This window comes from Pezoporus occidentalis, unplaced genomic scaffold (genome assembly GCF_034315485.1).
Source record: "Pezoporus occidentalis ecotype Australia unplaced genomic scaffold, CSIRO_AGI_Poc_V1 ctg27, whole genome shotgun sequence".
Taxonomy (NCBI): Eukaryota; Metazoa; Chordata; class Aves; order Psittaciformes; family Psittacidae; genus Pezoporus; species Pezoporus occidentalis.
This window is the reverse complement of record NW_026914611.1, coordinates 10,012,140-10,037,663: the sequence shown is the minus strand read 5'-3', so window position 1 is coordinate 10,037,663 and position 25,524 is coordinate 10,012,140. Positions and strand designations below refer to the sequence as shown.

Here is a 25,524-nt window from a genome sequence, read left to right as displayed (position 1 = left end):
GGTGCAGATAAAAAGAGTAAATAAGAGAAGGTGAGCACAGAATGTTAGGCAGGCTTAGAGAGCTTTTTCTGAGTGGGTATTTTGGAAGATGCAATATGCCTTTGCTTTTACTTGTCACAGGGTTGTTAATCTCAGGATCTGCTTTAGCTTGTATTCCAGTAGAAAGATAGGAATAGCAGCATTGGTTGGTTCTGCAAAGCAGCTAATAACATTTAACGCAAAAACCTGCCTCAGTGTTATGCATTTCTGATTGAAGTACATTAGAATAGTACTGATATAATTAAGTGCAATCTAGGTAGAATTTAAAGGAAAGCTTAATTTAAGCTGCTGTTAAATTTTGCTAAACAGAATTACCAAAAATGCACTCAACCTCAGCCATATGTTGTTTTAAAAGTGGTAAGTGATTAAAAGTGGAACAGTAGGTTAATTCTGTTTCTATTTCTTATGGTACTTTAAATAGGGTAATAGGAATCTTAAGGCTGCTACACTGCAGAAGTTTATCACAAATCAAAACTAAGTAAGTGTCTAGATCTTACACAGATTTCTGCTCTAGGATTAAATAGGTTATTAGGATTTATGGTCCTGTGTAGTTCTCTTTCTTGGTGCTAACTGCATTGATCTTCTGTTAAGAATGAAGTTCTGCAATGACAGAAATGCAGTTCTCTGTTAGGTCCTTGATACATATTTGCACTGTGTAACTGTGGTGGTTTCAGAATGGTTCATGGAGCTGCTCTGCCACGAGACTTTCACTGTTTCTTCCCTTGTGGGGAATTAATGTGGGATCCTTCAACCATCTGCTCAGCCTGGCTGAAGACCAACCCTATGGACAAGGAGTTTGGGTCAAAACAGATCAATGAGCCTTAGATCAACTTGTAGTATGAGGGAAACAAAAACACAGATAAAAAACAAATTTAATGGAACAATAGGAAGGGACTTTTAAAACTGTGAACCAATCCAAGACCTTTTTTAAACTTTATTATTTGTGTTCTGGGTTTAGAACAGCTGCTGTGATCTTATTTTTTAATGGCACAGCTGACCTAGTTCCCTTCACTGTCACTCACATCATGTGCAGCTAACTTACTCATGCACAGTAGTATTTTGTGAAAGCAGTTATCGCTTTGGAAAAAATATCTCAACTATGAAAGCATAGGAGACAAATGTATCCCACTCCAGGCATTTTGCCTTAGATTAGATTTCAAATGTTATAAGTTTATGTGTTTTGACAGTTTTCAACAGTGACTTTAACAGTGGCAAGTATAGGTGGGGTTATCTCTGTGTCTGCTTATGGGAGCCTGCGTGGATAATACCTGGAATGCTTCACAGAGTACCTGTCTTCAAGTAATAATATCATTAATTACAGTTATTTATATATTTTAGTTTAAATATATGAGTGCCCTCCTAGTGTCAGGTATACTAATTAAGGTTATGAATATTTATAAGCATTTGCAGACTGGGGCTTTGTTATCCAAGGTGGTGGAGAGTTTTTAAGACTCCTGTTTTATTCCATGTAAAACAAACATAACAAGCACTCTCCTGGGTGCTGTATGTAGGGTCCTTCTTTTCTCCATGAAGAACAGTTCTTCTATAAGTAATGTACCTGCAGCTCTGAGCCTTAGAAAGAACTAGAGTGCCCAGCAATAGGGATTCAATTCAGATGAGATTATCCATACCAGTAATTGAATGTTCCTGATTTTCATTTTAATAAAATAAATTATAGCTCATAACATTTTATGTTTCATTAAGTAATTTCATAAATGAGACTCATGAATATTATATTTAGACAAATAAAACATTGATGACTGTAAATTATTCAAGGGTACTTTTACTCAGCTTTGAAATATGCTCTGTCTATTTTCCATTCTGCTCATTGGCCCTGAGGATTGATTCCTGGTAGAGGTTTGAGCAAGTCAAAAAGTGTTCACACCATTAAAATAGAGAAGATTATGCTAATATTGTAATTTCTGTAGAGTGTTTAGTGTTTCATTTAAAAGCACATAAATCAGAATATTAATAAAGAATAATATCCCCTTTTTTGTCCATTGACTATTTCGATTTTCCTTTTGAAGCAGTGAATTATAAGGAAAGAAAAATATGTTTCATGAAAGACAAGTGGTAATTTGTTTACTTTTAACTGGCAATACCTACTGAAGGCCTTTACCCTGAGATGTTAACAAGGAGTGACATATGAGCAAAAAGACTCCCCATAAGTTAAAAAGATGTAAAAATTCAACTGCTTGAGGACATGATTATAGAAGCGAGTTCTAATAAAAGCAAAATACAGAAATGGCAGAGATAATGAAATCTTGGTGTCTGCTAAGTTTCAGTGAAGGAAGAGAGGAGTCTATTTTATTATTCATAAATTGATCAGTGACCCAGCCAGGAGCAGTTTCTTTTGCCTGCCCATCGTGGCTGCTGGGCTGGAAGAATATGAAAGCAAACAATGTTGAATGTCCATGGTGGCTTGATGGTTTGTCTGGGAGGCTCAGGTCATGCACTGTGGCAACTTCCAAGCACACCACAAACCCAGGGTCTGCCTGTGAATCCTGCAAAAGCTGGGGTCTGGCTGTGCTTCCCCTGAGCAGGTACCAGGGAAAGAGGCTGCTCCCTGCCCCAGCATCACCCTGTGCATCCCCTGTGCCAGACACCCACATCCCTCTCAGGAGCCAGGCTGGTCCCAGAGAAATTACCTTTAATGACATCCCTGTGGTGTCCTCACCATGTGATTTGCCTATGCTAAACTCAGGCCTTTAATTGACTTAAGGACCTTCAAAGACCATTCTCAGAGTGCCCTTAAAAAGTGCAGGGAAACAAGGGCAAGTGAGTCAAACAAGGTTTATATACTGTCATTACCTATGTTGTACTGTTAGTCTTTGCTCTTCCTTCTTCTTACTTGAAGACAACCTCCCCCCCTGCATCTGGACATGGTGCTTGTGTTTTCCTGCCTTTCTTCCTCTTACTGATTCTCCCTAATGGATGATGAATGTCAAGAAGGCAGTGCTCACTCTACATGTTGGCAGTGTTGCACTGACATTGACGTGACACCTAGAGCCACGTATTTACTGGTCAGTCCTTGGTGAAATCTCTGGCCAGGGGTAGCTGTGTAGTTCTTCCCTTAATCTCAATGTAAAATTTAGAGCTTAATCCAAGAGAACTCACCTTCAGTTTTAACAGCAAATTCTTTAATTAATGTTTTAATTACTCAGCTCCCTGTGTGTATTATAAAACATTCATTCTTATCCCCCCGTGAGGACCTCGAGTATTTTTGTATCAGTTTTCCAAGCAGTGTAGTATTTCAAAATTTTACCTCTACCTTGTAACCCAATGTATATTAGGTTTGAGTCAGTTTTGTGTCTAATAGATACACAAGTTGAGGCACCTGATAGCTCTTGTGTAACAGGTATGCAGACTGTAGGTGGTGTACAAGTTGTGAGCCTGAGAAGTGTCAGGCAAGAGACAGACGCTGTGTGGGTAGAGAAGGGATAATTTTTCTCTCAAATATTGCACCTTTTTGTTATTAATGATAAAAGCAAATAGTGAAATACCTGCAATATCTTTCTGGAGGCACGGTAAGTTAGAAATACAAAGCAGAGGGGGTGTTTTTGCCCCCTTTTCTTTGTAAGCATGACTCCATTTGCTTAATTTCATTTTCTAAAACAGCTTTGCTAACACAGATTGATCAGCTGAGGCCGGGTGAGGGTGGTACTCCCCTGGATGTCATCATAAGCAAATACAGTGCTCACTTCAGAGCTGTGAAAAAGTGGTTTTTACAGAATTCTGTCTACTTTTACAGTCACATCTGTGGCTACTCAGTTGCCCTATGAACATACCCTTTCACATTCCAGATCTGGGTAGGTGTCCTGCATGGGTCTGAATGTCCACAGATTGGAAGAGGGCTGGCAAAGCAGGGAGATTTGTATTACCTGCTTGCCTTTCCTCTCTGGGCTCAGTATCTCTGCTGGTATCACCCAGAGCATGCAGGAAGAGGGATTTTTAAAAATGAAGGAGCAGCAGAAAGATTCAGCAGTTAAAGCATTCTCCTCCTGCCAAATAAATGGGACAGAACCACAGTGTGTACAGGCTTGAGAAGTGGGATGCCCTCAGGCCTACCTGTCCTACATGCTTATCTGATTCCAGCTACATTTTAGTAAGGAAAAGCATCATTCTGCAGTGGTTAAATTTACAAGAAGCTCTGCAAACCCTAGCACTTCACGGGACATATGGGAGAGAGGTTTTCTCTTGATATTTTTTGACCTGTGTGTTTACCCACAGTGTCTCAGCCCATATGAACTTTCCTTCCAATTCATACGACTGAGCAGCTTGATCTGTATTACTTTTTCTCCGAATACCTGTAGTCTCATCACACAGCCCATGTCCACTCCCCTACTTGTTCAGGTCTTCCCAGACTTAAGTTTGGGCCATTTTGTTCTTCTCTTTTCTATTTCTCTGTTTTTCTCCTACTTGCAAATTTTGTCCTTCAAGTTCATTTAGTGGATTCTCTTTTTCTTAATCACTTACACTGCTGAAACACCAGCAGAAAATCTTTTCACCTCCACAGTGAATAGGTTTGAGGGTTGATTTGCAACCACAACACTGCATTGCATTTGTTCTGCATATGTAGTTAGATGTGGGCTAGTTTTAAGTTAGCGAAAGGAGAAAAGGAAAAAGAAAAGCAAACTTAAGAAAGGAAAAAAAAATAAATGTTTGTCTTTCTGTGAAATACCAGTTTTGTTATTGATGTAAATCAGAGTGTAAACAGCATGTTCTTGTGACAGCTGGGGACTGAGCACCTCAGCAGAAACTGTGAACGCAATTCATGGTGGCTCCCTGTTTTCTAATTATTCATCTCACACAAGGAATGACTCAACTAAGATGAATTATTCTCTGAAATTAGTGACTGCTGTATACAAGTATATCCAATGCCCCTGACTCTGTATGTGCTGGCAGCATTGTTTCATTTGCTGCTTTTTTCCATGGGAGAGTTCAGTTCACAGGCTGATGGTTTTCCAGAAGCAGCAGAAGTGACACCCCTGCTTGAACACAGACAGAGGCAGCTCCCAGCAGCAGCCCTCGTCTTTTGATTGCTGACAGAGCATCATATCAGTGCATAAGCTGAGGAAGAGGGTTTCTTCTTTCTCTGAGCATTCCCATTTGGAACTTCACAGGCTGTTACTGGCAGCCAAACAACCTGCTCCTCACACTGAGATTTCCCAGGTATCTTGGTGCTTCCCACTGGCACTTCTGAATGCTTGGTGAAATACTGAATCTGTAAGGTGATGTATTGAGAAAGGGTCTTCAGTGCCAAAGTGATGTTACATTGTCAGGAATCCAAACAAATTGTACCACAAAACAACCTCCATTTAAATGGGAAATTAAAAAGAATTGTTTGGTTTTTTACTTAATATTAAGTGTCTATGTGATTGTTTGCAAAAAACCCAACACAATTGTTGCTGTCATATTGTTTTATGCACTAGTAGGTCTGACAGGTGATAGTTACTTAGTTAACAAGGACATACAAGAATTAACTTATTTTCCAGCTGGTTCAGGCCTTCCGTGTATAAGGAATTAACCCTGGATTAGCTAAGTAATGTAGCTGTATGAAAATATTGTAACTATGTAGTAGAAAGTTACTCACATTTCCAAAATATCTGGATGCTTTGGCTTTATTCATTTGCTTTTAATTAGGCCAAAAGTCCAAACAGTTAAAAAGACCTGACAAGCAAAATGAAGAGGCAGAAAAAGAGGGGGTGTCACCTGCTCTGAGTTTTATACTCTCAATTACATGTTCTGTTGATTGGTTTCTCCTGTGATGCCTCTGCAATCTCGGTTTTGATGCCTGAAATACAGCAGTTCCAACCCTCTATGAGCAGACTTGTTCTTCCTGTTATTTTTCCACATCTCTATACTAAATCCGTTGTAGAAATCAGACATTTGGAGCGAATAATAGGTAATAGTCCCTAAATTCAGTGCCTTTTTTTCTTTTTTCTTTTTTCTTTTCTTTTTTCTTTTTTGTAGTTGTCTAAAGTCTGTTTGTAATGGAATGGAAGTTGGCAGGAACAAAGTCCTGAGGAAATTCCACTGACGATAGGTTAAAACTCACAGCTAAATTTATCTTTTTTTTTTTTTCAAAAAAAGAACCCTAAAACCAAAGCATAGCACAGAAAATAGTTTGGAAAATCTTCCTTTTATTGCAGTCAAAGCTCCCTTTCTTTGCCCACTCTTTCATTTGTTCTGCCACAAATCATTTTTAGTGTTTTAAAACGTGTCAATGTTCTGTCCTTACCTTGGGCCTTGGAGATCTTGGACACAGCAAGCGTGTTATCATTACATTTTATTCCACTGCAGAAACAGCCACTGTTGCAGGCTTGCCCCTAGTTGTAATGGAACTGCCAGTGCAGCAGAGGGCATGGTTAGAGATCATAAAATCATAGAATCACAGAATGGTTTGGGCTGGAAGGGACCTTAAAGCTCATTCAGTTCCAACCCCTGCCATGGGCAGGGTCACCTTCCACTAGACCAGGTTGCTCAGAGTCCCGTCCAACCTGGCCTTGAACACTGCCAGAGATGGGGCAGCCACAGCTTCTCTGGGTAACCACCCTCACAGTAAAGAATGAGGAGGACATTGTGGTCACAAGAAATAATGCCTCGGCACAGGCACTGTCTTGAACATGTGCTCACCATCATGGCTAAGGACAAAACAGGAGTTTTAATATAGGAAACAACTCCAAAGCTCTTCAGGTTAATTATAAGCAATGAAAAAGAAAGAAGTAAGAGGGAAGTTGTGTGAGTTATCAAGGATCTACTGGGGTCTACAGAGCCAGGGACTGAGTGATAAAGTAGTGCTCATAACCCACAGGAAAGCAATTGCTCTCTGAGAAGGCAGCTGAGATCAAGGGAACTTCTGAGGTATCACCAGGCATCAGCTGGGGGTAACCGAGTTCCTGGCTGAAGTTCAGCCAGTTTCCAGCCTTTCTGTATTCTTAATCTTGCAGTTCAGCATTTGTGTGTAGCATGGCTAGATGCATACTTGGGAAAGAAAGATATGAAAAACTGTCCTCGGCTTTGGTGAACTGGCAAAGAGTTGTGTTTCCAACAGACTTGGAAATCAAAATACCTGATATTTTCACCTCCACACTTTTTGCTTTAGAAATCAATCAGCTGTTTGTAAGACCTTAAACAGTCTTTTCTTTGCATTCAGTGATGTAGTAGGGAACACCTTGGTCTGTGTATTGATTGTGTTGCCTTTGCCAGTCAAAGGTGTGTTACAGATTAACTTACTCTCTTGAGCGGGCTACAGTTTTGATCCTGATCCTATGCCTCCAATAGTTTTTATATACAGTTCAATCATAGAATCATAGAATAGTCAGGGTTGGAAAGGACCTTAAGATCATCTAGTTCCAACCCCCTTGCCATGGGCAGGGACACCTCACAATAAACCATGCCACCCAAGGCTTCATCCAACCTGGCCTTGAACGCTGCCAGGGATGGAGCATTCACAACCTCCCTGGGCAATGTCCTTTTTATGTTGAGGACACCAGAACTGCACACAATACTCCAAGTGAGGTCTCATGAGAGCAGAGTAGAGGGGCAGGATCACCTCCTTCGACCTGCTGGTCACGCTCCTTTTGATGCAGCCCAGGATACGGTTGGCTTTCTGGGCTGTGAGCACACACTGAATCCGGCTCATGTTCATTCTCATCGACCAACACCCCCAAGTCCTTCTCCACAGGGCTGCTCTGAATCTCTTCTCTGCCCAACCTGTAGCTGTGCCTGGGATTGCTCTGACCCAGGTGTAGGACCTTGCACTTGGCATGGTTAAACCTCATGAGGTTGGCATCAGCCCACCTCACAAGTGTGTCAAGGTCCCTCTGGATGGCATTCCTTCCTTCCAACATATCAACCGAACCAGACAGCTTGGTGTCATCAGCAAACTTGCTGAGGGCGCACTCAATCCCACTGTCCATGTCAGCGACAAAGATGTTGAACAAGACCGGTCCCAACACCGATCCCTGAGGGACACCACTCGTTACTGGTCTCCAGCTGGACACTGAGCCATTGACCACAACTCTTTGCGTGCGGCCATCCAGCCAGTTCTTTATCCACTGAGTGGTCCATCCATCAAATTGATGTCTCTCCAGTTTAGAGACAAGGATGTCGTGCAGGACAGTAATAGTAATGTATGTTTTCTAGCTTGGTTTATCTTTGCAATTAGCCACTCAAGTCTATAGATAATGTATTTTAATGCCATGTTGACAAAAGAAGATCCTCCATTTCTCAGGAACATGGATGGTGTAAATTCACTTCCAGGCAGCAGTAAATACATCCATAATCTTGAGTAACATCTCATTGCTCTCTTGGAAACATATTTTCCAGAGCTGAGCCTCTTTGCAAAAACTGGTGCATGTGTGTGGTATGGTATAACTCATTCTGCTGAAAAGCAATAGGATACAGAGGAGTTAGTCTTCCCTTTAAAGTCCTGTAGATGCCCAAAAAAAAGGTGATTTTTTTTTTTTTTTTTTCCTTTTGGAGTCTGCATTCCTCAGGCCCAGGGTTAGAAGTTGGATACTTGTACATCTCGTTATTCATCATGATCTTTCATGAAGAGGTTGAAGCTGCTCTAGGATCAATAGGTTGTTATCCATGCAATATTGAGCTTTGACATTCCACAGGACAGATACAGGAAAATGCTGTAATAGACAATGAGTTAGGCAGAGGCTGGAGAGCAATGGCCTAACTAATTTTATGGGAAATTGTCAGATTACTAACACCTTGAGCAAGTAGTGGCATTGATTATCACTCAGTTGCCACCAGCTATGAATAAAAATCTTCATTTTAATGTTGTTATGAACTCTATTTGGTAAAACTATTTTTGAACAGTTTTTTTTCAGTTCTGCAATGCATATGGTAACACTGAGGCAAATAAAAATTCATAATCTTTAGATTTTTATACCTTTATGGCTTTTGTCAGGTATCTGTATATTCACATTGTTCATAATCAACCTTTATAAGCTTGTTGCTAAAAGAGGAACTTTGAACATCAGGATGCATCTATAATCATACTGCTGTTACCCATCCATAACAAAAACAAGCATCACTGCTGAGTGTGTATTAGGAGTTGCATGTAATCATCTCCTATTTAATGAGACACATTAAGTTTCTGCTTTTTTAATATATAATGATATACGCAGAGTGTCTGACTTGTTTTCTTTCACCGCTTCTGACTAGTTAACATTGTAATGCCGTTCCAAAAATACCTTTTAGTGGCTGTCATTTTGTTTTCCATTAATTGTTTAGTTAAAACAGAAGACAGAATGGATTTTCTTTTTTATTTGGTATTGATTCACTATACAGCTTTTAAATGTTTGGGTGTGAATCTTTGTACTTTAAGTTTCTTCTGATAATGAATACTTGAAGTAGAAGTTATGTAAATGCTGTGGAAATTAAACAGTAACAGGAAAATATTTTTTGATATCTGGATGAACTGAAGTACGTTAAGTGAAAAGAGACTTTTTTTAAAGTGAAAATTACTGTTTGCCTGATATATATGTGTGTGTGTGTATAGGCACTCTATATATATACACATAAAAAAAAATTTCCTGCATGTGCATTGCAAAACACACACTGGCAAGAAATTTAGTATTTTTGTTCATATTCATTAATTTCAGAGCAGGCAACTTTGGGTGTCCCATCACATGACCTTTTATGTTTAAGTGAAACAGTGCTGTAGACATCCACTTCTGTGAAGAAGTAAGAAACAATACAGAGTATTTAAGAGCCTGTCAGGTTTTGGCTGTCTTTCAGATTTTACATCCGCCATTTTCTACCTTGTCATTGGAAGAGGAGAGAAGGAAGGTGAACAGAGGATAGAGCCTTTTGTCTTCATATGTGAAAGCTGCATTGGAAGGAAATGGGGAAAAGACCTGTTGAGTCTTACAGTTGTGCTTCTGCAGCAGAAAGACAAACCTGAGCATGAAGATGCACAGCAAAAGAAGCAAAGAATTGCTGGTGTTCTCCTAAAATACTATTAGCTGTATAACAAGAGTTAAGTAGCAAACATCTCAAAGTGGTCTCTGTTCCCTTCTGTTCCCTTTGTTTCCCAGCCTTCAGTGGTCAACTGCAGTTTAGTTAAGTCATGAAACCAAGAGAAGACCTAGCTAATTTATTTTCTCAGAGAAGCAATTACATTCATTACAGCACGGCTTTACCTTGCACTAGTTTTCTCAGACTGAGGTTCCTCTGGGCTTGCCTTTCATGTTCTTATTACCCAGCATAAAACAGCAAAAGGATGACAAAGAGACATTAGCAAGAAGTTCATATAATCCGTAGAATCATAGAATGGTTTGTGTTGAAAGGGACCTTAAAGACCATCTATTTCCAACCCCCCTGCCACAGGCAGGGACATCTTCCACTAGGCCAATTTGCTCAAAACCCCATCCAACACGGCCTTGACCTACCTTAATTGACTTTTATTCAGTCCAGCCCTTGTCTTTCTTAGTAGTAGATTCTTTAGGCACTGTAATACATGCACTGGCAGGTCATAAAAAAAAAAGACTGCAAGCAGAAAAACAAGCTCACAACTGTAAAGAAAAAAGAAATAAAAAAGAGTACACTAAAGTAGGCCACTTCTTATAACTTGAGTGTTCTTGCAACTTTTTTCTAGCTTCTCAGCTTGTAAACGACACCCATTTAAAACTTTCATAAATTCACACATCCTTTGGAAGGAACATGTAGAACTGAAAAAGCCTAAAGTATACCTTGCAAAATACCTCTGAATTTTCATCTATTTATCTCTACTTTTGTATTTGTGGCTAGTTATGGACATGTCATGCTGTCAGAGTCAGGGAGGTCTGCAAATACTATGTAACAACACCATATATGAAAATATACCATCCCATATATGAAACGTATATGGAAATACATATATGGAAATATCCCATCTGACATTGCCCAATAATAGCTAATTAATGCTAATATACCAGCCATGCAGTGGCAAAAACTGGAATCAGTTTTCTTTATCCAACATTTCAGTGTATTGCAGAGGAGCAGAACTTTCATTAATAGTAAATGGTAATTAAAAAAATCATTCTCCTTGGTTCTTTTTCTGTACTTGATGATTTCAATAACTATTTGGCTTCTTTTGTTGATAGTTTATTTTACTTGAGGCATTGGGATTACAGAAGGTTTTCTACAGTAATGTCTCTAAGCATTTGGATAAAATTGTGTAAAAAAATTCCACTGTCATTCGCAAAGGTTCGGTCTATATCTGGGAGCATTCTGTATTCCTCCTGCATTATTCATCTAGAGACAGAACCCTGGATTGATGGGTGACTGGATGAGAATTTCTTTCCCAGCCCATCGTGGTTTGTTTCAACACCTGTGTTAAATCCTTCCTTTCAGTCTCTTAATTTAGTGCTGTCCCATCTTTCTGTTGGCGCTGACCTTTTCTGGCTGAGAACCTGGTGCTGTCTACAAGCTGATGAATTATGGCTGTTCTGAGTGGAAGTGACTGGGAAAGATAGGTTTATTCATGTTCTTCTCTGAACTGTCCCATAATAGTTATGTAAGAAAATATTCCCTACAACACATGCAATTTCTCTTAGTCATTCCTTGGGGTTTGTGCCTTTCTTATCGCTACTGGATTTCTTTAATCACAGATGCTGTACAGGAAATAAAAGATGTCTTTCTGTGTCAATACATCAAGGAGTTATAGTTGCTGTTTAAGCTGAAGCCTTAGAGGGGGTTTTTACTGCAAATTTAAACCTTGAGGGAAGCTAGGTGCTGAGGATTAGGTGGGGAGGAGATTGTGCTTTTGGAGAAAGAATATCTCTTTTCACTGGTACAATGAATTGTACCAGTGGAATTCACTGTACCGATGAATTCCGATTTCCTTTAAAGCCAAGAGTGTACTCAAGCCAAAATAAAACACATTTCTGTGGAAGTTCAGAATGGGACTGAGGCAGAAAACTAACTTCACCATCCTTTATATGTCTGTGGGGATGAAGGAGGGTATTCTATTCGACCATATCCTATAATTGTGATGGCTGTCAGTGGGCTACAGCCCATTCTAAACCAGCAGTAACAAATCTGGCTTAACACTATCATTTCTAAAATTCATTTTGCTTCTTTTGTTCAGGTGAGGCAACACTTTTTTAGCAGTTCTTCTCTTGAACTTTTGTTGAAGTATCCTAGTTTTGGCACGTAAATACCATAAAAACAGTTTTAAAAATTAGTAACCTTTTCCAGGCTGCTTCCTCAAACCTTCTGTTGAATTTAAACAGCCTTGATTCACTCACTCCTAATGTGAGGGTCATGATTCAGATCTGTGTAACAGGCTTTGTTTCAAAAAATGTTAGCTCGCTTTTGGAATTGTAATGTGCAACCTTAAATAACTTATATTAAAAATGCTTATATCAAGGAAATTTTGTTCTATTTTAGCCATGTCCCACTGAGTTGATGACTGTGTTCTGCCTTCTATACAAAATACTATTGCCTTTAATAAATTGTAGTTTAATATGACCATAGGTGCTAGTTGTAAGCAATGCAACCTTTCTGTTATGAAACAAGGAAGTTTTTGTATTCCAAGCTGGTTTATGTTCTGTTTCAATCTGGACAGAAAACTAAGCCAAATTCAGGCTGCAGTCTATACAGATCTTAAACACACAGAAATATATCAAAGCTATTTTTGTTGTTATTTTGTTCTTTTTGTATACAATGTAGCTTTTATTCATTACCTTATTTTAGGTGCTCATGAATGTACATGAATAAAAGAATTACCTCATTAATATTACTAGTCATATCCTTGCTAATTAGAATCCCACTTAAGTAAGTGCTAATATTTGCAGTAACCCAAATTTACATTTACTTTTGCCTAAATTTAGTCAAAAGTTGTGTTTTGTTTCTTTGCAAGCTGTTATATTCACATTTTCAGGTCTTTTAAAAAGTAAAAGTTTACAGACAGCAATTAGAGCTAAAAGCTTTGCTTCTACATGCTGACTTCCTTATTGCACTTGGTGATTCTTTAACCGGTGAGAATCATCCCTGGTTTTTACCTGCATGATGTCAAGTACTACTTTTATTTTTTTAAGTCCACGTGTTAGGAGTCGTCCAGAGAACAGAAATGACAGCAGCTCTGAAGAGCCAGTGATGGTTTTCCATGACTGTTGTAGTCTATTTAGGAAGTTTTCTGTCAGAAGACTGTGGAAAGTATGTGAATGGACTTCTGAGCATTTGCTGCTTTCATGGGACATCTGTAGGATCGGGAGGTTCAGCTATTACTGCTCTTTATTTTGAAGCCTTTGTAGTAAAGTCACTGCTCAGGTTTGTAGTGGCACCGAAAGCCTCATATCGCTTGGTATCTTGCTTGGTCAGTTTGCACATAGAAAATTCTGCCAACTTTGCTTGTTCTTGGTTTTAAGTTTAAAAAGTATGTTTATATTAGTGTCTTTTAGGCTCAGATCAGCTAAATTTCTCATGAATATAGAGGGAATATAATATCAATTTCTCCTTCATCCATAAAATACCTAACCATGTATTGCTGAGTTTTATGCTGTTTGAAGAGGAACTCTTGAACAAGATCATTTCGAAATAGTCTTTCATCAGCTTAAGGGTTGGAAAAATCTGGTGCTATGGATGAGAAATCTTGATTAATTTTTTTAATTCTCTTATACCAGCATTTGCCAAACAGGTGTAGTGTAAGAAAGTATTCTAATTCACCTGTTTCAACGTGCAGCAAGTCAGAGGAATATCAGTTTAGGTACTTTCCAGTTCTCATGTGCAGCCTCCAGATCTTAGAGGTCTTGCTGCATGAATGTGCCCCTGATACGGCCTCTTGCCCTTCTACACCACTGCAGCTGTTTTCTGGGATCTCATAATTTCACACCTCGATGACTCCAGCGTCCTCCCCTTCTTGAACTGAGAAAAAAAGTGCTAGCCCTGCAATCTCCACTCAGAAATCTGCCACAAAGTTAACTTCCCAGCTTCATTATTTGAACTGTATTTCTCTCCTTTTCTGAGTGCCTTCTTCTCATTAAACACAGACTGCTTCTCTAAGGCCCTTCATCATGAGTCATTTTCAACCTTTCTATCCACTATTAAAATGTCACTTCCTTCTTTTGATTCCTGTGTTGCTAGCCTCTACCCCGCAAAACACCTTTGTACTGACTCAGTGCTGCTTTTCTTACTCTGCAGAAGTTTCCCATAAAACTCCACAGAGCTAGCACTGTCCTTTTTCCAGTGTGTCCTTAAAAATCCTTTGTCATCATCCATACAAAAATGGTTCGATAACCAGCTACTAATATTCTGATACCATTGCTCAGATGTTTTATTGGTTTGGGTTTGGCTTGGGTTGGTTTTTTTTCACCCTGTATCAATTGCTATTTGGACTGAAATGTGTTCACATCAGGCAGACTCCCCTTGGTCTGTACTTCCAACGCACTGAGATCCTGTTCCATGACAGGGACTTTGAAGTGCAAATAGTAAACAGTATTGAGTGGTTTCTCCAGTGCTTGATTAGACTGGCTATTCCTCGCCTGGCAGTCTCTGAGTTTGTCTTGCAGTTGTGTTTTCTCCTTGGCACCAAGGAGAAGCTGTAGCTAATTCAGCCTGCAGCTGCCTTTGTGCTGCCTGGTGTGATGAGCAAGCCCCACTGCGCCCATCTCCAACGGAATCCTCCTTATTTGCTGCTGGCTACATTCAAGAGGCTGACTGCTGGCTATGTCAGTTCTGTGAGCTGCAACTAGAACAATACTCTCCTTTCCTATATTTCAGAATAAAACACAAATCAAAAGAGGCTTGAATGTCCAGGATTAGAAAGCAGGAAACTTTTGTGGAAGCCCTTGTCCTTGGAACTACCGGTTTTGATGACCGTGGTAAAGCTGGGGTCTTACACTGTCCCTCATGATGTGCAGTGGAAATTTACTTTTTGTTCAGCTTCCACAGTTAAATATTGATTGACTTACTGAACAGAGATATAGCTTAAAATCACAGGGGTTTATGTACTTTTAAACAATATCTGTTTAAATTTTAAACAATGGCTAGCAGTGTTGTCATGCTAGTTTTTTACTTCTCACATCTGGTCCGCAGCATAGGCATCTTGTCCATAGCTGCATAATTATTTCTTCTTTCTGAGAGCTGTTGTAGAAAAACTCCACAATTTGTGGGGATTGTTTTAAGTAAAGGACCGTGGCTACGAATGGATATGTGCACTTCATTAAAGCTAGCAAAATTGAACAAGCTAAATTGTGGAAGACCAACAATTGGAAGTTACACTGATAACTCATTCAAATATCTTAGTTTACTTAATGACTTGTGGAACACAAAAGTTTGCCGTACTTGCATTTTAAACTATAGCCATTATAGTGCTGTATTATTGACTAGGATGGAGGTCTAGCTTCATCATGTCAGACTTCATCCTCTGATTGACAAAAAGACACTACTTGGTAGGGAATTCACATCAGCTGTCACCTAAATTGCTTTCCAACAATCCTTGCATCTCCATGTTGACAGCACAGGTAACCCGAGCTCCTTCATTCAGGCATTCCTAAGTCTGCAATGTGGATAATGGCTTTTTTCTTTATTTAATTTGTGTTTTGTTCTCAAATGAAAGCAGATTCTGACAGCACCATGTGCTAAAGCTCCACTATTATGGTATACTACAGTGCTGAGTTTTAGCAGCACTGGTGGGAACTCCAAAACTAAGAGCACTCCAGTGACAGAACTTTTAGATTCCAAGAGTTTGAACCTGCAACCCATGTGTTGTGATATTTATTGATGCTACAGCAACAAGGAGAATTAAAACATCTCCAAATAGGCCTCACATCAAGCAAAACCTTGATGGGAAGCTGGCAAAACTATCCGAGTAAAAATTCTTCTCAGCAAGGTGCAATTTAGTATATCCTTCACTTCTCTAGGACCCAGGAAGCTATGTCAGATTGAAGCTGACAGCCAAAACCCACTCCTGGGGTTTTGGAAATTGGCAACTGGTATATAGTTTATTTTTCAAATATTTGACAGGAGAAAACCACCTTTTATATAAGACTACAGATTAAATCTGGGCACTGACCTTGGAAGAGAAATCCTGAGCATAAGTTCTTGTTTGCAAATCATGTCTGGTTTTGCAAATTATTTGTTCACTTCCTAATACAAAATGCCTGAACTAGGAAGTGAATGAAAGCTTCAAACTCCAAAAGTCATTCTTGCAGGGAAAATGATTCATATCAGCCAGATGCGGATTTTGATTCCTTCAGGTTGGATACAGATAGGTAGCCTAGGGGCGTGCTCTCACCATTGAGTTTCTCTTATAAAATTCCGTTGTACTGCCTTTTCCTCCAGCATTGGATTTGAATAAAGTCATCTGTGAATGACTTTTTTTAAAGTCAGTGTTGTTAGCACATTTTCTGAGAGTTCTTATTGGGTTGAGTCTTTAAGTATACAGATCTAGTTTTGTCCTAGTTGCATGCAGAAACAGCATCTTAGGTCTCCTGCTTTACTGGAGAAAACGTAGGTCCTTACAGCTTTTCAGACAGCTGAGATGGTGTCCGAGACAAGGCTTTAAACATCACTCTCAACTTAGATATATTGAGTTTCCACCTGAGCCCTGGGGAAGGTGCCCATTTCAGAAGTCCCCTTCTGTGTAATTCTTTCCTCCAAGGAACTGGTCCTGCCATTCAGCATAGTCAGTGTCAAGTGCTGAATTTTCACTCACGAGTACTCCCCAGCTTGGTAGAACTATTAGCTTGCTTTAAAGTAACATGTAGTAAAGTGACTTTTGGGCTGAGTGTTTATCCCAGGCAGAATTGCATCCTAATATACTGGATGAATGCAAACCCTGTCCAAAGCTGTTGCACTACGCAGACATGTGGAGTTAGGATAGCTGCAGTACTTTTAGGCAGAATACAGTGTTCAGGTATGGCTCTTCCTTGTATGCCAAAAAAGACCATTAGCAGACTACTACTATGCTTTTGGTAACTAAGAAAAAGGAACGATGCTGGTTTGTCCAGTTTATCAGTCTGCACCCAGAAGTAGCCAATTGTGTTGACCTAATCCATTTGTTTTTACTTGGTGAAGTAAATACGCAGGGTTTTTTTTGACTTGGCAGATAAGTTCCTACTGCTTCATCTGCTGTGCACTGTCAGAAACACTACTGTACGTGCCAAGGAATGAGAGAGGAAAGCCAGGTTTCATTTGTTCAGAGGAGGGATATGATTTAAAGGAATCTTGTTTCAGTATCCTAATGGATATTGTTTGGGAAAACACACAAATAGTATTTACAGAGTCTAGTACAGAAGAGCATGGAATGACAAACAGCTTTTGTTTATAGCAAAAAAAGTGAGGCTTGGCTAAGAACTAGTGTTTATGGTAATTGAGGTTTACAAGGAAGTAAAACTTAGTGGGGAACACAGGGGGTAGCACTTGCAGTGAAGCAGGTAATAAGGAGATCTGTGTAGGCATTTCCTGATTAGCATCTGCTGTTTCAACAGTGGAGGAGCATGACTTGCATGCAAATGCTTGTGCTAGGCTTTATCAGGCATTCCCTCTAGCTTGCCACCCTGCCTTCTGGTTTTGAGTCTCCTTGAGCCCTACTGTAATTTGAAATCAGCGGAGGAGAAAGGAGAGTAACACAAACAACAGATGTCTTAAAGTCTTGAAACAGAGAGAGAAAAAGCCCTGAGGCAAAGGAGAAGGTGCGGTTAAGGTATTTCCTGACATTAGTTTTCGGTGCCTCTCATACAGAGTCTATTTGCATTTCTGCATATGTACATATACACAGTTGTGCACATAGGTGTTAAAGAAGTTGTAATGCAAAGATTGCACGCATCAGAGAATATCTTTGGCATCCTGTAAAAGTGTGTGAACTATAGACACTCACTTGTGCATATAGTGCCACAAGTGTACACAGACAAAGCAACCTATTGTAGGGATACAAATTATTTCCCAGGTGCTGCAGTTACTGCTTTCAGTCTGTTGTTGGATAAAATACATGAGTTCTTTTTATTTGAGGTTATATTATGTTCCATAGTTGAGAAAGCTAATAGTATGCCCAGTGTCCATCAAGACAGCTTTGCTTACGGGTAGAAACTCAAGCCATGGCAATACAAATACTGTGTACCAGATAACATTAAGAGAACTTGGTTGTCCACTGTGACATTTGGTGCATATTCAGAAAACTACTTCATCTGTGCTTTCTGGCAAACTGTTTCTTTACGGACTTCCTTTCATTTCCAGAACGGAAATGTGTGACAGAAACAGCTGAGATTCTTACAATTCTTACAATATATAGGCAGCTGGAGATGGCATAGAGACCCTGAAAAGATGTTACGTGCTGTGTGTTAACTCAGTACTGCATGGGGCCAGGAGCAAAAAGAAGGGGGGGGGGCGAAAAATATACTGGCCTACGGCCACACCACCATTGAGTGCTGCCGTACCGGACATGCTAGAACTTCAGTATGAACTAGAGTCAAAGGCAGCCAAGTGGTATGCCACGATTGATATTGCCAATGCATTTTTCTCAATTCCTTTGGCAGCAGAGTGCAGGCCACAGTTTGCTTTTACTTGGAGGGGTGTCCAGTTCACTTGGAACTGACTGCCCCAGGGGTGGAAACACAGCCCTACCATTTGCCACGGACTGATCCAGACTGCACTGGAATAGGGGCAAGCTCCAGAACACCTGCAATACATTGATGACATTATTGTGTGGGGCGATACAGCGGAAGAAGTCTTTGAGAAAGGGAGGAAAATAATCCAAATCCTGCTGAAAGCCGGTTTTGCCATAAAACAGAGTAAGGTCAAGGGACCTGCACAGGAGATTCAATTTTTGGGAATAAAATGGCAAGATGGACGTAGACAGATCCCCACAGATGTGATCAACAAGATAACAGCAATGTCTCCACCAACTAATAAGAAAGAAACGCAAGCTTTCTTGGGTGCAGTGGGGTTCTGGAGAATGCACATCCCAAATTACAGTTCGATTGTAAGCCCTCTCTATCATGTGACCCGGAAGAAGAATGATTTTAAATGGGGCCCTGAGCAGCAACAAGCCTTTGAGCAAATTAAACGCGAGATTGTTCATGCAGTAGCCCTTGGACCAGTCCGGACCGGGCCAGATGTAAAAAATGTGCTGTACACTGCAGCTGGGGAGAACGGTCCTACCTGGAGCCTCTGGCAGAAAGCTCCAGGGGAGACTCCAGGTCGACCCCTCGGCTTTTGGAGTCGGGGATATAAAGGATTTGAGGCCAGCTATACCCCAACTGAGAAAGAGATACTGGCAGCCTATGAAGGGGTTCGAGCTGCTTCGGAAGTGATTGGCACTGAAGCACAGCTCCTCCTGGCACCCCGGTTGCCCGTGCTGGGCTGGATGTTCAAAGGCAGGGTCTCCTCTACACATCATGCAACTGATGCTACATGGAGTAAATGGGCTGCACTAATTACACAACGAACTCAAATAGGAAATCTCAGTCATCCAGGCATTCTAGAAGTCATCATGGACTGGCCAGAGGTCAAAGATTTCGGAATGTCACCAAAGGAGGAGGTGGTGCGTGCTGAAGAGGCCCCACCATATAATAAACTGTCAGAAAGTGAAAAGCAGTATGCCTTGTTTACTGATGGCTCTTGCCGTACTGTGGGAAAGCATCGGAGATGGAAGGCAGCTGGATGGAGTCCTGGACAACAAGTTGCAGAAACTGCTGACGGAGAGGGTGAATCAAGTCAGTTTGCCGAGGTGAAAGCCATCCAGCTGGCCCTGGACATTGCTGAACGAGAAAAGTGGCCAGTACTTTATCTCTATACTGACTCATGGATGGTGGCAAATGCCCTGTGGGGGTGGTTGAAGCAATGGAAGCAGAGCAACTGGCAACGCAGAGGTAAACCCATCTGGGCTGCTGCACTGTGGAAAGATATTGCTGCCAGGGTGCAGAACCTGGTGGTGAAGGTACGTCATGTAGATGCCCATGTACCCAAGAGTCGGGCCACTGAGGAACACCAGAACAACCAACAAGTGGATAAAGCGGCTAAGATTGAAGTGGCTCAGATGGACTTAGGTTGGCAACATAAAGGTGAATTATTTTTGGCCCGGTGGGCCCATGACACTTCAGGCCATCAGGGCAGAGATGCAACATACAGATGGGCTCGTGATCGAGGGGTGGACTTAACAATGGACACTATTGCCCAGGTTATTCATGAGTGTGAAACATGTGCTGCAATTAAACAAGCCAAGCAGTTAAAGCCTCTTTGGTATGGAGGACGATGGTTGAAGTATAAATACGGGGAGGCCTGGCAGATTGACTATATCACACTGCCACCAACCCGCCAAGGCAAGCGCCATGTGCTTACCATAGTGGAAGCAACCACCGGGTGGCTGGAAACACATGCTGTGCCCCATGCCACTGCCCGGAACACTATCCTGGGCCTTGAGAAACAGATTTTGTGGCGACACGGCACCCCAGAGAGAATTGAGTCAGACAATGGGACTCATTTCCAGAATAACCTTATAGATATTTGGGCCAAAGAGCATGGCATTGAGTGGGTATATCACATCCCCTACCATGCACCAGCCTCTGGGAAAATCAAACGGTACAATGGGCTGTTAAAAACTACACTGAGAGCAATGGGGGGGGGAACTTTCAAGCACTGGGATACACACTTACCAAAGGCCACCTGGTTGGTCAACACCAGAGGATCTGCCAACAGGGCTGGCCCAGCCCAGTCAGAACTGTTACATATTGTAGAGGGGGACAAAGTTCCCGTGGTGCATATGAAAGAATTTGCTGGGGAAGACAGTCTGGGTAATTCCTGCTTCAGGTAAAGGCAAACCCACTCGTGGGATTGCTTTTGCTCAGGGACCTGGATATACTTGGTGGGTAATGCGGGAAGATGGGGAAGTCCGATGTATACCTCAAGGGGATTTGATTTTAGGGGAAAACCGCCAGTGAACTCAATTGTATGCTGTTGCCTGCTGTGTAATACTTTTATAGCTCATCAACTGGATGTCTCCAGGTCACCAGCGACTAGCCCTGACTTCCCTCCAGCCATCATCCCAACAGAGAATGAACTTTGATAGAACCGGATGAGTTCCGCAGTAAAGGAATGACCAGCATCAGCAGGCAACGATCCAATACTGCGCACAGCCTTTCCTGCCCTGAAAGATTGTTACAAGTGATGGAACCTGACATCATGGACCGAATGGACTTGGCAGCATTATAGGGATTGGTCCATGAACTAAGAAAATGATCTCTTTCTCTTGGTCTGTGTGTATATGGATGTATATATGTGGGAGAGTGATGGTGTATTGAAAATGTGGGATCTGAGCATGACGCGAATGGTACGGAATAAGGGGTGGATAATGTCCTGGGTTCAGCAGTAGCAGTCACGTTTCTCCTTCGTGGTAGCTGGTGCAGTGCTGTGTTTTGACTTCCAGTCTGGGAACAGTGTTGGTGAAGCCCATGTTTTCGGTTGTTGCTAAGTGATGTTTACCCTGACCAAGGACTTTGTGAGGCTCATGCTCTGCCAGGGAGGAGGGGAAGCCGGGAGGAAGCAGAGACGGGGCGCCGTCATGCCTGGGGTGGGGGGTAACTGGGAGTTACCTGGAAGGACACGGGCTTCCGGGTGGGACTCGTTTCTTGGCCGGTGGTATCGTATTCTCTTCCCTTGTTATTTTCTCTTATCATTGTTGTAGTTGATAGTAGCGGTGGTGATTTGTGTTGTACATTGGTTGCTGGACTGTTCTTGTCTCAACCCATAGCAGTTGCACTCTTTCGATCCTCCTCCCTGTTCCTCCGGGAGCGGGGAAGGGGAGAGCCCTGGCGGGGGGGGGCCCTCGATTGCTCTCAGGTGGGCACCACTCACTTGGAGTGAGTGAACAAGCTGTCTGGCTAGGGTTTAAACCACGACAATGGAGAAGTGAAAATATATGACATTTCCAGATTTTTCCTTCTTGGGAAAGATAACAGAAAGAAATATAAAAAAAAGGATGTAGGATTTGTGCCCTGAAGACTTACTAAGCTACCTTCCACTTTTCCACATCTACCTCCCCCTTTTATGTCTTATATCTTCCAAAGGTTTCAGCAGCTGTGCCAAATACAGAAAACCACATTCATGCAGAATCCTATTTTCTCATGATATTTGAAATGTTATTTTATTTGCTTATTAACTTGCTGTTTTTTTCAATGGATTTTGGTAAACTGTCTAAATATATGTTCATGTCATTTATTTTGTTAGTTATTTGTGTTACTGAAAATATATTTGAATTGTTATATAGCTACTGGGCTACAGAAGTTTGTTCTTAGGTTAATCTTGGTAAAGGTTACTGTTCTGTTACTAAAAGTGACATCTGAAAAGCATTCCAGTTTTGGGATGAATGCTGAGGGTGTCAGTAGGAATATTTTTCTTTCTGCAGAAATTTGTACATCAAAATAGTGTTCTCCTGTGGTGTTTCAGGCCATGGGGACTCTAGGAAATTATATGTATTTTAATATGCCGGTAGCAGCCTTTTTTTTAAGTATGAAATATTACTTGTTATAAGCCATAGAGGGAGTTTGTTGCATTTAGTATGAAAAAATGGAACAACTGTTTTCTCAATAATGCTATTTTAGCATAGACTTTCTTAATCTTTGCAAGTATACCCTATCAGTAATTAACCACAGTAATAATTATGCCTGTATTTTAAACAGTGTTTTTATGCCTATGTTGCTTCCTTTCTACTTTGAAAATATACCATCCCTGTTGCACAGATGGAAAAACAGAGGCATCCATGGGAGGTGAAATAACTTCACCTGAGGGTCTTCTAGAGGAAGACAGATCTCCTGGTCTCAAAGCAGACCCTTATGATTTTGTATATTAAACTTATGAAGAGGTGTTTTTAAGTTAACAAAACAGAAGTCGTGCATTAGAGATAACATTTAACATTTACTTTTCCTCCCACAGGAACTTTTTACTCCAGAGTGCAAATTCAAGGAGTCTGTTTTTGAAAATTATTATGTAATCTACTCATCCATGCTCTACAGACAACAGGAGTCCGGGAGGGCCTGGTTCTTGGGGCTGAACAAAGAAGGGCAGGTCATGAAAGGAAACAGAGTGAAGAAAACAAAACCAGCAGCTCATTTTCTACCCAAGCCATTGGAAGGTGAGGTTCAGTCCATCACTGGCAGATCCTCCAATAAATCTCACAAGAAGAAGAGGGAATGGTTTCTAAAATACCCTTTGTGAATGTGCGTGCCCTGCACAGGGACCATTCCAAATGACAGTCCCCAGAATTCATGGAATGAGTTTATGCTTCAGCATAGTGATGCTAGAAAGGGCATACATAAAAGCTTTTTTTTCCTAGGGATGAAGAGGTCATTTTTCAAGAATAGAAATCTTCTGTGAAAGTGCATTATTCTCTTAGTAGGGACAAAAGTTGTTGTGAGTCTTGCAGTGAGAAGATAGTCCTTTCATTAGGCAGAATGAAATAATGGATATTGTAGAATAACTGGGAGTTATAAAGGGAATGGATGAAATGTCAGCATTTCAAAGTAAAAATTTTCTAGTACAAACCAGAAAGGTCTCTTCATAAAATAAATCATTCTGTATTGCTTAGCCAGTTGATGTAATGCACATAACTTATGTTAGTTGGCCTTTAAACCAAGACAGAAGTGAATAAAAGTCATACGAACCTTACACATTAAAATGATGTCACACGTTCTCTGAAAAATACATTCATTTATATCTTGGTACTTTTGGGTTATCCTATGTATTCTGCAGGCCTTTATAAACATATGCTGTTTTTTGCTTCTTATCCTGATGGCACTCCAAATTTCATTGATATTACTGCTAAACATAGCCTCAGAAAATTATCTCATTACTTATCATCTGAAAACATGTACCTGAGTAATGTTTTACTTAGCAGTCCTATTTCTTTTAACATTTTATCTTAATTTTTTTGATTAAGGGATTAGTTTGTTAAATATTTTAGAGTTTCATCATAAGGAATGAATCTGAATAATTCTGTGTTTTAACTTCCTACTTGAACTCAGGTTGATGCCTTCATGCTTTCCTCGTCTTGAGCTCTCAACAATATTGACACTATATCTCCATCCCTTTATATTAAATTTTAAGAATGGTATGGATGGAAAGCCAGAGCATTTTTAAAAGCAAAATCGATTCCTACAGATTGGGAAAGAAGTTACTTTTTTTCATTTATGGTTGGATGTTCATACTTTATCAAAATAGCTTAGACAAGACTTACTTAGAAATAACTAGCTTTATATTGCCCGTGAGAGTCATCAAGTACAACAGCTGTGCTATATAATTTCTTCCTTTATAGTTCCAGCTCATGTTATTTGACTTCATATTTTCATAGGTTACAATGTTTTTTCATCAAGCTCTTTAATTAAATCAGCAAAGTGTCCTAAACACAGTAATGGGTACGCTCTGAAAACATTGAACATAACCAGCGTTATGTACTCTAGGGAAGACATTTAATTTCAGACTTTCAGAAGCCATGGAAGGAGTTAGATTATGTCATTGGAAATATTAGAACAAGTGTTTGATTAGTTAATGATGCTATGGGGCCCTTCATATTTATTATGAAACTTCACACCACTGAAGATCAAGGTCAGAACTTTGATGCTCCAGCCTCTTACTCTAATTAGCCAAGAGATGAAGGGATTGTGCTCTCTATGGCAGCACACAGCCATTCCTGAAATCACATTGTGATGATTAATTCCTTTGACTGCTTTGACATCTCTTTTAATGTTGCTCTAATACGAATAAGTGCTACTGAAGTTAGTTATACGTGGGAATATTACCTGATACAGTGACATGGAAAATGAAATTGAATTATCCAAGAGCATTAATCATTAAGGCAGCATAATGCTGGAACTGTGTAATTGAAAACACATATTTTCCTCAAAGGATTTGAAGAGGTTAGATAGGGACTGAAGCCCAGCGGCAAACTTGTAATTCCTCTAAGAATTCAGTTAACAGTTTAATTTGGAGTCTTCCGTGCTTCTGCATTCAGTGGAGATCAGTGGCTACTGCCTACGTTTTTGGAAAAGAGGAATAAAAATCTCAAATCTCTTGTGTACTCTGCTGTTTTGTACTCTGTACATTTCTTCAGTATACACCTGAAGAGATCACAACCAAGGTCCTCAGATTTGGGAGACAGGTGTATAAATAACTTTGTAGAACTGGACCCAAGCTTAGCCTTGCATGCAGGAGTAAAACAAGAACACATTAGTCTAGACAACTGTATCATATGATCCATTTGTTAAACACCATCTGTCTTACCATATTTTACTTCTAAAAACTTGCAGAGTGTTTACTTAAGGTCTGTGTATATATATATATACACACACATGTATATACATATGTGTATATATATGTGTATTTTTGTGTGTCTGCCTCATGCAGACAGTAGTTTTTCATTCCCAAGGCTTCTGTAGTTTCTATTAAACAAGCAAGTATACAGTTTCCTCCTGGTTTTTTAAGTAAGTCAGATACAGAGGAAGTGAGAAATTTGGAGGGTCAGACAAAGCTATCAGCTATGCGAACAAGTGA

The 25,524-nt window shown here is 40.4% G+C and overlaps 1 protein-coding gene across 8 annotated transcripts in view; it reads left to right on the top strand.

Moving 5' to 3' along the window:
* FGF14 (fibroblast growth factor 14) overlaps positions 1-25,524 on the top strand; it is a 399,242-nt gene that overhangs the window by 368,185 nt on the left and 5,533 nt on the right. For all 8 annotated transcript variants that reach the window (XM_062624693.1, XM_062624691.1, XM_062624699.1 and 5 more), the window contains one exon: positions 22,912-23,110. In XM_062624693.1, coding sequence (XP_062480677.1) covers positions 22,912-23,110 — 199 coding nt within the window. The remainder of the gene's footprint in view (positions 1-22,911; positions 23,111-25,524) is intronic.